Source organism: Onychostoma macrolepis, chromosome 04, assembly GCF_012432095.1.
Source record: "Onychostoma macrolepis isolate SWU-2019 chromosome 04, ASM1243209v1, whole genome shotgun sequence".
Taxonomy (NCBI): Eukaryota; Metazoa; Chordata; class Actinopteri; order Cypriniformes; family Cyprinidae; genus Onychostoma; species Onychostoma macrolepis.
The window spans coordinates 28773119-28787140 of NC_081158.1; the positions used below are offsets into that span (position 1 = coordinate 28773119).

At 36.5% G+C, this 14022-nt stretch overlaps 1 protein-coding gene across 3 annotated transcripts in view; it reads right to left on the reverse strand.

Moving 5' to 3' along the window:
- srgap1b (SLIT-ROBO Rho GTPase activating protein 1b) overlaps positions 1-14022 on the reverse strand; it is a 76404-nt gene that overhangs the window by 9556 nt on the left and 52826 nt on the right. For all 3 annotated transcript variants that reach the window (XM_058772308.1, XM_058772307.1, XM_058772309.1), the window contains 7 exons: positions 13402-13564; positions 12627-12689; positions 9202-9381; positions 7458-7586; positions 3462-3683; positions 2160-2261; positions 150-347 (listed from right to left, as the gene is read on the reverse strand). In XM_058772308.1, coding sequence (XP_058628291.1) covers positions 150-347; positions 2160-2261; positions 3462-3683; positions 7458-7586; positions 9202-9381; positions 12627-12689; positions 13402-13564 — 1057 coding nt within the window. The remainder of the gene's footprint in view (positions 1-149; positions 348-2159; positions 2262-3461; positions 3684-7457; positions 7587-9201; positions 9382-12626; positions 12690-13401; positions 13565-14022) is intronic.

Sequence of the window (14022 nt, forward strand, 5' to 3'; positions counted from 1 at the left end):
AACAGATCATTGGCTGCAAAGTGTAATGTAAGGAGAATAAATATGGTGTCTTTGCTCTTTTCTGTGTCTGATGCAAGTAAATGTCTTATTAAACGCTATATTTCCAAAACAGGCCCTGTTTGAGCGAGTGTGTGTGGGCCAACATTTACTGTGAAATAGAAGAGCTCTGTTTCCTGCTGGTTGGCGCGTCTCTTGGCCAGGCTGGGTTTGCTGAGGTAAGTGTCTGATACGCTGGATTTGACCGACTCAGTGGAGCGACTGTGCTGGAAGCTCTCGGACACGTCGTAGTCTTCCATGTTCACCATGTCCTGGATAGTGCTGAGCGTGGCTTCCGACGTCTTTTTCACCTTCAGAAGGAACATAGAGATGCCGCTCTACATTAATACACACCACTGTACTGAATGATTAGCTCAGGGTCATTGTAATCCAAGAACAGTTTTCACTTGTATTTTCATTTTTCGGACAAAAAAAGGTGTGAATAGGAAACCAAAACAGCTTGTGATCCAATCACATCTACAAGCTATAAGTAACATTTTCTGCCTGATTAAACCCTTAAAGGTCTAGTTCACCCAAAAATGAAAATTCTGTCTTCATTTACTCACCCTCAACACCAAATCCTGTATGAGTTTCTTTCTTCTGTTGAACAAATGAAGACATGTATATAACCAAATCAGCCATTGACTTCCATAGTGTGGAAAAATACAATGCAAGTCAATTGCTACCAGCAACTGCTTGGTTACTAACATTCTTCAAAATATCTTCTTTTGTGTTCAACAGAAGAAAGAAACTCAGGTTTAGAATAACTTGAGGGTAAGTAAACAATGACAATTTTCATTTTTGTGTGAACTAGACCTTCAAAATTATTTTATTAATGTAATTTACTTGATGTATTTAAGTTTAAGTATTTAAGACAGTTTCCACCACTGAATAAAAAAGGTAACTGTGACTTTTTATCTCACAATTCAGACTTTATAGCTGACAATTGCGAGTTTATATTATGCAATTCTGAGAGAGAAAAAACAAACAAAAAACAGAATTGCGAGTTTATACTTCACAATTCTGGGAAAAGCCAGTCAGAATGAATTATTTAGACAGTAAACTCACAATTGCGAGAAAAAGTCACAATTACCTTAATTACCTTTAATTCAGTGGTGGAAATGGGCTTCCATAATTTACAGTATGCACTTCAATTTATTTGGAAGCAATAATTTGTCCATTGTGGTTCTGTACACATGCAATTGTTCAAAAGTTCTTTTTTTTCCTGCCTTTTTGAGGAAATTAATACTTTTATTCAGCAGAGACACTTTAAATTGACCAAAAGTGACAGTAAAGACATTTATAATAGTACTATATGATATTATGGTGATATTGCTGTTCTTTTGAATTTTTATTCATCAAAAATCACTGTTTCCACCAAAATATTATACAGTACAACTGCTTTCATCATAGATTATAATAAGAAATGTCTCTTGAGCACCAAATCAACAAATTAGAATGATTTCTGAAGGATCATGTGATACTGAGTATTAGCTATATTCAGCTGTCATCACATAAATAAATTTAATTTTACAATTTATAAAAATAGAAAACAGTAATACTAGAAAGAAATACTGTAATATTATTTTTACTCCAATATTGATCAAATAAATTAGTATTATTATGTACAACCAAGCTAATAGTACAATAGTTTGTTGTACTTTTTGTTTTGTGACAATCACACACTGTACTCGGGAATTGGACCATTGTCATCTAGAGAAGCGAGGATTTAGGAATATCCTGCACACACATCCGTACACCCCTCGGTCTCTACAGTCTAAGCTCACTGCAGTAATACAGCGTTCATCAGCACTTCTGCTCTATCCTTCACATGCTGAGAGCTGCAGGAAACAGCTGGCCTGCCAACAGCCAGCAATAAACAACCACACACTCCAACAGAGACTGAGAAGATGGAAACAATATGTATGAATGCGTCTGGAGCTGTGAAGGAACTGGTGTGCATATATAATACCTGACGACAAAGAGAGAAGGAACGAGAGAGGGGAAAGGAGAAATGGAGAAGGTGTGTACACCTGTCATCTCATTCTTTATCCTCAGTGGGGGAACTGCAGCTGCCGAGGTGCTCATTCGAGGGGAAGAGATTGTGTGTGTGTGTGTCTCACCTCTTCATTTTCGATCTTCAGCGTGGAGAGGCGCGACTGCAGCTGCTGGAATCGGAGGAGGAGCTCGGCTTGCACCTGCGGCAATGCTGTGATTTGACTCACCTGAAATATCAACATGCATAAATACACATATTACAGAAACCGCTCAGCAGAACAAACAAATCATTTGATCTTATTTATTACTGTAGTGGCCTTTTTGCCATTATCAAAGACATGGATAGTAAAAAAAAAAAAGGACAGGAAATGATACAGAGAACAGCGTGGTGTTGGATAAAATATGTTGCGAGCCAGACTTGAATTTGCATCGTCCATGTGACCACCAAGGCTCTGCATATCAGAGCATGCATGATAACTAAAAGGCCACAGTTTTGCCTAAATTTGACATAAAAATTCTGTGTGAAATTGGATAATGTGTCAATTAACAAGCTCAACCATATATATCAATATAATGTTTTGTTCTCAACACTTGAGGTTAAAATTAATATATTTGTATAAAAATTAGTGTAGGTTTTTAGATGCTGTAAGTGGTCACCACTTTTAAATCACCTTTTTGGCTTCATGAATTCATTTTAAATGGTCCTGTGGTGTGACAAAGGAGTATAAAAAAAAAAAAAGAAAGAAAGAATAATCCACGCAATTATTATGAGGTCATTAAACTGCATGTGCAATAATTATAATACTATTGGAAAATGCTATTTAAAATAGTTTTAGGAAGCATATGGAAGACTTCCATATGCTTCATTTACACAAATAAGCAAAGTTTTAGCTTATTTATGCTTATTAATGCTGAAAGTCTCACTATTATGTGAAGGCACATCACATTGCAGGAATAAAAAATGGAAGTAGTACCACATAAACATTGAGAGTTAAATTAATAGTGTGAGGCTAAATTCTCCATCTTCCTAAATTAAAAGCATCGTAATTACTTCTTCAGAGGTCATGATTCCCAATTAGAGCTGAATGTTTTAGTTAAGAAATTGACGTTTCCAAATTAATGTTTATAAAATAGGATTTTCTTTTTCTTCATTTTTGACCCCATTAATCTAATCCCACAGTTCACAATCTAGTCAAACACAGGACAATTTCAAACTTTTATATATATTAAAAAAAAATCATTTAAAACAAACAATTTTATGTTTTTAGATAAAATTCTAAAATTATTTTTTTGCTGTCCAGCCAAATTATGAAGATATGATAGTAAAAGTCACTGCAATAGCACAAATTCATTCCTTTCCAACACAGAAGTCAATGTACTGTAAATGACATGTATATATGCAGTTTGGACACTAGGTGGCATGTGACCTGGTCTCCCATGTGTGGCTGAAAGGAGAAGCGTGCAGGAGGGGTGAATGCTGTAGGGTGAGTCTCCATAAAGCGCTGCCGGTCATTACTGGGATCCAGCCCCTCCACAGCCCCCTCCAAAATATCCAGGCCCTCGTGCCGAGAGGTTTCCAGGCTGTATTCTGCTGACAAGTAGGTGCGCAATGCCCGGCTCAGGCCTGCATGGTAGCCGAGGTCACAACACTGTTAAAACACAAACACACACACACACACACACACACACACACATACACACACTCTATTTTAATGGAGAAGAGAACATGAACAGTGTGGATTTGTGTGGAGCTGTCAGTCAAACCCGATTACGACGGATGAACCATTGCTTTAAAGCATTTATCTAGAAATTATCCTCCAGGGCTTGTGTTCTCAGGGTTAATTTGAAGGGTTTTTCATCCAGGCTTTTACTGTATCTCACTTCCCACCCCCACACAATCTCTCTCTCCCTCTTTTACCCACCCACGTACACAAATTCTCCTGCTGTCTTTATCTCAGTGTGAGCAGGTTTGACCTCTGTGAAGGTCAAAGAGACGCAGCGCTCCGATCGGCCAGATACTGCTGACCACCATCGGCCTGCTGCAAACTCTAATGAGCAAAACAACAGACACAGCAAACCCAGTGTGAGAAATGGCTCCTCTCTTTACCACTGAGGAATCTCCTGGCCTCACTGGACACTAGATTAAGTGTGCACGATATTTAATAGGATCTTATAGGACTTTGTGTGTGGAAAGTAGGTAGTATGCAGTATGTTTTCTGCACACAGTATGCACATTTACTGATGAATTACTACAGTTGTGAAAATGATCAGTATGCAACCATAGTACACTTCATGGGACACTCTGTCCCACAATACAATGCACACAACTTCACCTTCCTTCTTCAATGTGATGACAGACAGACAGACAAACGGATGAAAGACAGAACGATAGACAGAGTAATAGAGAGATGATAGAAAGAAAGAACAACATGCAGGATGATAGATAGAATGATAGAAAGACAGAAGAGCAATAGATAGATAGAACGATAGAACGATAGATAGAACGATAGAACGATAGAACGATAGATAGATAGATAGATAGAACGATAGAACGATAGATAGATAGATAGATAGATAGATAGATAGATAGATAGATAGATAGATAGATAGATAGATAGATAGATAGATAGATAGATAGATAGATAGATAGATAGATAGATAGATAGATAGATAGATAGACAGACATGCAGGATGATAGATAGAATGACAGACAGACAGACAGACAGACAGAAGAACAATAGAATGATAGACAGAAATAGAACAATAGATAGAATGATAGAAGGATAAAATGAAGGATAGATATAAGGACAGATAGAACGATAGATAGAATGATAGATAGATAGAACGATAGATAGATAGATAGAACGATAGATAGATAGAACGATAGATAGATAGATAGAACGATAGATAGATAGAATGATAGATAGATAGATAGATAGAACGATAGATAGATAGAACGATAGATAGACAGACAGAAGAACAATAGAATGATAGACAGAAATAGAACAATAGAAGGATAGAATGAAGGATAGAAGGATAGAATGAAGGATAGAAGGATACATAGAATGATAGAACGATAGATAGAATGATAGATAGACAGACGTGCAGGATGATAGATAGAATGACAGACAGACAGACAGACAGACAGAAGAACAATAGAATGATAGACAGAAATAGAACAATAGATAGAATGATAGAAGGATAAAATGAAGGATAGATATAAGGACAGATAGAACGATAGATAGAATGATAGATAGATAGAACGATAGATAGATAGATAGAACGATAGATAGATAGAACGATAGATAGATAGATAGAACGATAGATAGATAGAATGATAGATAGATAGATAGATAGAACGATAGATAGATAGAACGATAGATAGACAGACAGAAGAACAATAGAATGATAGACAGAAATAGAACAATAGAAGGATAGAATGAAGGATAGAAGGATAGAATGAAGGATAGAAGGATACATAGAATGATAGAACGATAGATAGAATGATAGATAGACAGACATGCAGGATGATAGATAGAATGACAGACAGACAGACAGACAGACAGAAGAACAATAGAATGATAGACAGAAATAGAACAATAGATAGAATGATAGAAGGATAAAATGAAGGATAGATATAAGGACAGATAGAACGATAGATAGAATGATAGATAGATAGAACGATAGATAGATAGATAGAACGATAGATAGATAGAACGATAGATAGATAGATAGAACGATAGATAGATAGATAGAACGATAGATAGATAGATAGAACGATAGATAGATAGATAGAACGATAGATAGACAGACAGAAGAACAATAGAATGATAGACAGAAATAGAACAATAGAAGGATAGAATGAAGGATAGAAGGATAGAATGAAGGATAGAAGGATATAAGGATACATAGAATGATAGATGATAGAACGATAGATAGAATGACAGACAGACAGACAGACAGACAGACAGACAGACAGACAGAAGAACAATAGAATGATAGACAGAAATAGAACAATAGATAGAATGATAGAAGGATAAAATGAAGGATAGATATAAGGACAGATAGAACGATAGATAGAACAATAGATAGAACAATAGGTAGAACGATAGGTAGAACGATAGATAGAACGATAGAACGATAGATAGAACAATAGATAGAACAATAGATAGAACAATAGATAGAACAATAGATAGAACAATAGATAGAACAATAGATAGAACGATAGATAGAACGATAGATAGAACGATAGATAGAACGATAGATAGATAGAACGATAGATGGATAGAACGATAGATAGATAGAACAATAGATAGATAGAACGATAGATGGATAGAACGATAGATAGATAGACAGACAGAAGAACAATAGAATGATAGACAGAAATAGAACAATAGATAGAATGATAGAAGGATAAAATGAAGGATAGATATAAGGACAGATAGAACGATAGGTAGAACGATAGGTAGAACGATAGGTAGAACGATAGGTAGAACGATAGATAGATAGAACGATAGATAGATAGAACGATAGATAGATAGAACGATAGATAGATAGAACGATAGATAGATCGATAGATCGATAGATCGATAGATAGATAGATAGATAGAACGATAGAACGATAGAACGATAGATAGATAGATAGATAGATAGATAGATAGATAGATAGATAGATAGATAGATAGATAGATAGATAGACAGATAGACAGATAGACAGATAGATAGACAGACAGATAAACAGATAGATAGATAGAATTAGAACAATAGATAAAATGATAGATAGAAAAGAATGACAGGACAGAGAATGAACGAAAGTACAATATATAGAATGACACATAGAAAGATAGAACAATCCATAGAATGACAGATAGATAAATAGATAAATGATAGATAGAAAAGAATGACAGGACATAGAATGAACGAAAGAACAATATATAGAATGACAGATAGAAAGATAGAACAAGCCATTGAATGACAGATAGATAAATAGACCGACTGGTATATAGACAGAATGAATGAACGAATGATACAATGATAGAAGGAACGATAGAACAAACAATACAACAATAGAACGATAGACAGACAGACAGAGTTTTAGGACAGTATATCCTGTGCAGTAGGCAGGAAAGCGTGCTAGTATTCCATTCTAAACATTGCCTGTTTCAGAATGTGCTAATGTGTGCTTGTAATTAAAGGCTTAATCTCCATCCTGTCCTGCCTGTTACAGGGTGCGTTTGTTTCTAATTAAAGGCAGTGGAGGCTGCCTTAATTAGTGATTATTAATCAGGACTATAATTCATTACTGTGCTTAGTGAAAAAACAAATAAACGCAACCATAACACCATGCCCTTCATGCAGTGGCAATTTCCTGCCGTCGATTCACAATCTGTGCATTACAGTAGCAGCCCTAATCAGATACTCACGTCAATCAAATGCGACAGGTCTTGGATGTAATATTTAAACAGAGAAGCGTTCGTGGCCTCCAGAGTCAACAGATACTCATTCCGGGCTTTCATAACCTTCAGTTTGTTCTCTGAGTACTTGGCTTGGCGCTGGGAAGAGAGGTTGAAGGAGAAAAAGAAGGACAAAGTGTTGAGTAAGTGCTATATCTCCATCAAGGCAAGAAGATAAAATGTTTTTATTGACGGCCTATCGACTAACTTGTTTCTAATGGAAGTGTGTTAGCACAGTGAGGCTTGGCTTATGTCTGCATCTCTGTGATTGTAATTGCTCCTTTAATTAAAGTTCCTCGGCTGCTGGTAAAACCCACAAATTTTTTACAGCAACATTATCATTAAATCAAGCAAGCATCCTGAACATATAGTGTCAATAGAGTCACTGTTTATTAATTTTTACATTTGGATTCATTACAGTCTAAATTATATTTGTGTAAAGATGCACTACCATTCAAAAGGTTGGGGTCAGTAAAAATATTATGAAAGAAATTCAAATCAAGGCTGCATTTGATCAAAAATACAGTAAACATAAATATTGTGAAACAAAAAATATTGTGAAATAATATTAAAATTTAAAAAGTAACTTTTCTGTTTTAATATATTTTAAAATGTCATTTATTTCTGGGATCCAAAGCTGACTTCAGTCGGATGAATAGAAAGGTCAAAAGAACAACATTTGTTTTAAAATAAAAATCAGTTTTACTTTATCAATATTTATACGGTCACTTTTGAGCAATTTAATGCATCCTTGCTGAATTAAAAAAGCCTTTGAATGGTAGTGCATACACATTACATTTATATGTGAACCAAACTGTTTTATGCTCATACAATGCCTCAAACGGAAAAATGCACTGTTGACTCTGTCCATCGGGATATCCTGTCTGCCCATTCTGTCCAATACTGTAACAATTGCTCATTCCAACCTCTCCTTATGAAAGAGAGAAATGAATGCAGTACCAAACTGTAGTGAACACACGGTGTGTCATGGGGGTGTTTGTACTGGAAAATTAATGTTCTGTACAGAGACTACTATATATATATATAGACTGCTTTATTTACAGTCTGACATTATAGTCTCCTGAGTCAGTTTATACTGGTGTGAGACCATACAGTGCCCTAAAAAACATGGTTTCCAAAATGGCTTCTCCTCTTTGCTTTTTTCCCTAGACTCTGCAGTGAACATTTCTATAAATATGCTCTGATCGCACATGCTGTAGCTGTACTAGGATCTGATGGAATGAGTTCAAAATTACAGATGTACATTTGGAAAGCATTGACGTTATAATGTATTTCCACTCAATCACATAAAATAAATACATTAATATAGCGTTAAATCAACCAGGCATACAAAAAAAATTCTCTGTAAATCTTCAGAACCAACATTATAATGAAGCGTCAAATCATCTAAGCCAACAAGAGCAACAAAATAGGCTAATTTTCAGGTTGGTTATGCATAAATCAGAAATTATTCCCTCATGATGTCCACCGAATTACTCCATAACTCCAGTTCACAGTATTTCATCAAGAAAAATTAACTTTGCACTATTTCTGGAAACACATCTGGCACATTCAAATTCGAGGAGTCTAATTTGCATAGTGGATAATACACTCTTAAATTGCAAACAACTAAATACATTAGGCATAACACATTGAGATCCCTCAAAAACAACAATACAACAGAAAAACACACAGCAAAAGATGTGGAACTCACCTTCTCTTTCATCTTCTGGATTTTGCGGGCAGCGTTGCGCCGTTGGTGGCGATCTTCGGTGCGCAGACTGAAGACGGCCTCTCCGCCCCGGCCCTGTCGCTCACCTTGCCTCTCTGCCTCCTTTAGCTTATTCTCTGCACTTAGAGTCTCAGAGTGATACATGTGATACGTCTTCATCACCTGCAGAGGGCAGAGCAGACGAAAAACTACATTACCCACAATCCCACATATCCAAGCCCAAAAACTTTTAGCAGAATGCAACCAGTCCTACTGAGCTAATCTGATTCACAAATGTCTGTTGTGCATCTGTGTCCACATGGATGTGCGTGTAATAATTGCCATATGAAAAATGCATAGAAATTTAGCATTACATTACTTGTTCACCAATGGATCCTCTGCCGTGACTGGGTACCATCAGAATGAGAGTCCAAACAGCCGATATAGTATGATTTATAATAAACAAATCCATAAAAATGTTTTTAAGTTCAAACCGTTGCTTTCATTGCTAAATTATGTGTCCATAATATTGCTTTTTGTACAATGAAAAAGTTGTCTCGTTTGAATCAGGAGAGAAATATGCACAAATCAAGTACTGCTAGCAAGCAAAAAAAAAAAAAAAAGTACAAAACATTTCTTAAACAAATATGCTGTTGGATTTTGATGTGAGAGGACAACAGGAGATGGACTTTTTCACTGGAGGAAGTGTTATTATGGATTATGGTGCATATTTTGGCCAGAAGCAAAGGTTTAAAGGGTTACTCCACCCCAAAATGAAAATTGTGTCATTAATCACTTACCCCCATGTCATTCCAAACCCGTAAAAGCTTCCTTCTTCTTCGGAACACAAATTAAGATATTTTTGATGCTTTCTGACAGCTCTCTGAACCTCCCATAGACAGCAATGTAATGAACACGATCAACGTCCAGAAACGTAGCAAGGAGATTGGTAAAATAATCCATGTGACATCGGGGTACTGCTTGCTACGCAAACTGTGTATGCTGTTATGTGTCAGCCGCACCACACGGATACATTTTCTACGTCACTTATGCTTTGATTTGAATGAAAACAGCGTATCCTTCTTAGTGCTAAGAGTTGCTCCTAGTAACAAAATTCTAAGAAAATTCTTAAAAATGTGGGTGCTTCCTCTTAAAATTTTAAAGATCCTAGTAAAGAAAAAAGTAATTCAGAAAGCATCTTAACCCTTAAAAGAGGTCTTAAGATCCAAAATTGTTAGGAGTACGAACGAGGACTTTTAAGAGGCATACAAGTTTTTTTTTAGCAGTGGAGAAAATGGACGAAACATGAAGAGGGAGAAGAAATGTGTTGCACACAATGCATGCCAGTGAGTTAATAAGACACTAAACATTAGATCGTGCTTATTAGAGACACTCTAACATCTCCATTACCGCGCAGAAATGCCATAGCGCCAGAAATGGACGTAATCACTACATTAACATATTTGGCACCTGGAAAAATGCAACTATACAGCAGCGATGATTTGGGTCTGTTACAGCACTTTCAGAATTGGGTCACTGTTCATTTCTTATAAAACACGATAAGTATGACAGTACGGTAAATAAAAAATAAAGAATATATATACATATATAATGTGTGTGTGTGTGTGTGAGAGAGAGTGTGTGAGAGAGAGAGAGAGAGAGCGCGAGAGAGTACGGTAAAACAGGAAAAATTACGCCTGTTATTTCAAAGTGAAGGCTTATAATAAACCCTACTCTTAAAAGCGCTTTTATTTCCTTCTTGGACAACCAACCAATCACAGTCTTCAAAAGACTGTGTCATAGCTAGCAACGGGGTCAGCCCCGCCTCCTCACTAAGATTAAAGTTTTTGTCTTTTCCTCGCTCAGATTTGCTCTCAGAGTGGTCCTGAATCACTTTTAAGCTAAGACTCCTAGTTAGTAATTTTTAGGCTAAACTAGGAGCTCTCTAAAAGGATTCTTAGAATCTTTAAGAATATGGGCCCTGATGTCACATGGATTATTTTAATCGATCTCCTTGCTACATTTCTGGACATTGATAGTGTTAATTACATTGCTGACTCTGGGAGGGTCAGAGAGCTGTCAGAAAGCATCAAAAATATCTTCATTTGTGTTTCGAAGATGAACAAAGCTTTTACGAGTTTGGAACGACATGGGGGTAAGTGATTAATGACAAAAAAAATAAAAATCATTTTGGGGTGGAGTAACCCTTTAAACAATTTAATGATAGATTTTTTTTTTTTCATACAAACATTAGCTTTTTGCGTCACAAGATATTAAGATATTACTGTGATGTTTTTATCAGCTGTTTGGACTCTCATTCTGACGGCACCCATTCACTGCAGAGGATCCATTGGTGAGCAAGTGATGTGATGCTACATTTCTCCAAATTTGATCTGATGAAGAAACAAACTCATCTACATCTTGGATGGCCTGAGGGCGAGTACATTTTAAACACATTTTATTTTTAGGTGAACTATTCCTTTAATGTGTTATGCTCATTGTGGACCAGCATCAAAAGCTAAATCATGCAACATGCATCCTGCTCTGCTCTCAAACTCTGATGTAAATCCTTCTCAACAGGGACACAAAACTGCTTACATGAGGGCTGTGAGGTGGAAACTTCCTGAACGTTGAGTACTTTGGTTCAGAGAATTCATCTCATTTTTAGTGCGCATTCCTCATGTTAGATGTAAGCTCAGCTGACAGACTTAATGTGCGCTGTGTGTTTTTGTTTTATCAAGGTTATTTATGCAAGAGCTGCTGGCTTTTAAGACTTCAGTCCTGTCAGACAAGCTCACATTCAGGTCAAATATTCACAACTGCACATAAAAACAATTACAGACGAATAAAATTTATGTCAACAGGAAAAGTTCCCACCCAGCTTAAAGTCAGCATTAAAATGGAAAAGACTCATCCATGCATGCATGCATTTATTTTTTTTCAGTTATTTTTTGTGTACCATTTTACTTTTTTGCATACTTTTTGAGCCAATCAACTGAGCTGTACAGGTAAATGTCATGTGACTGATTTCTCTAAGGCTGCATGAGAAGATAGTTATTAACGAATGGTTTGGGACTGTATGCCTTAAGTAAGTCCATTTCATGCTGAAAATTCATACTGGTCTTTTCAGAAACTATAGAATTGTTTAAAATAAACAGCTGCAGATGTAGCAGACAAAAGGAAAACTGCTATCACGAAGCAAAAAGCAACGCAGAAATTTTAGAACTAGTAAATGAAAGAGATGAAAGCTATACAGTTGAGTTCTGGAAGAAGAGAAGTGAGAGACTGAGTGTCAGTGACGGAGGGGCGAATTACGTATTGATGGAATGATAAAATGTGAGAGAGAAAAGCAGCAGCAAAGTGATGGGATGAAAAAGTAATCCAAAAAGAGATTGAACAGATGATGAGAGAGAATGAGACAAGCTCACCGTGTAGAGTTCGTTAAGAATCTTCATCAGGTCTTCTTGCAGCTGGAAAATGATCTCTTTGCTCTGTGGACCAAAAAACACACAAGGTGTGTTATAATGGACAGAGAGTGAGGGCTGAGCTGGGTCAAACTCAAATATACAACCAAGAATTGCTGCCCTCGCTTTGTCAATTCTGAACTAACACGATAGATCAAAACAACTCAAATGTCCACTCAAGTTGCTTTACCTCTTTGATCGGTCGTGTTAGGCAGTACCTTCTTGCACTGACCAAGTCACATTTTTCTTTTAAAGAGTGTCACAACTGAGTTTTAGCAGGGCTTTTTTGACTAGATTTAATAATTTATTAAAAATGCATTTAAAAATACTATTTATTTATTTTAAAGAAATCCTATAAATAAACCACCACTGTGTTGGATTCTACAGAGACAATGGCTGAATAATGAATGGTGAATTCACATAAAATGAAACCACAGCTGTGCACACAATCTGAGAAAGCTGCGTTTAAGAGTCTGAAGAAATTAAAACAAACTGCTAGGAAAAAATTCTAACACCACTGTTACTAGAGAGTAAAACGTTGTTCACATTTTACTTATCCAAAGGAGAAATGTGCTTAAAATATCAAGAGGTTTTATCTCCCACCAGCTGACTGAAAGCGACGATTTTTAACGAATGCATATTTTTTCCAGCTTTCATTTTGATGTAATTATACGTGCATCCCATCACATTATAGTACAGACAGGAACGACCTTCCCAGCGGACCAGTGTTTGACCTCACCTTCTTGAGCAGACGCATGTTGTCCTCGCTGACATGCGTGAAGCGTGTGATGACGTTGTTAAGGTAAAGGTCGCTGAGTGTGGCGTGGTCCTTACTCTCCCTCCTCACTTGGTTCAGTAGCAGATACCAGCAGTTCACGGGAGAAAGCAGGTTCTGGTCCTTCCTGAAAGCCACGGAAATGTGGGCTTTTAATATGTAGTAATCTAAATGTACATTTCTTTTTTGCAGTCATTGTATATATATATATAAAAATGTCAAGCTTAAAATCACAAATCACAATCACTTGGTGATATTCAAAGTGAATATCTTCATCTCTGCTGTAGGACTCTCTGGGTGGCCCTGGATTTGCTGTACAGTGCCGCTCTGTGGCTTTTATCAAGTAGTCATCCAAATCCACTAATGAACCATTTCGTATTTATCCTCAAGAAATGCTGAGGCTTTGGTGAAGATTTCAACTGCAGTTCACTGAACTGACTGGTTGAGGATGTTAAGGAAATGTCCCACAACCCATAAAATCTCTATAGATGACTCCCTGCTGAATACACTCTTCATAATAAATGACTCATTAGTGAACATATCAACATGCAAACCACTGACGACAAGTTAATTCTCTGAATCTCA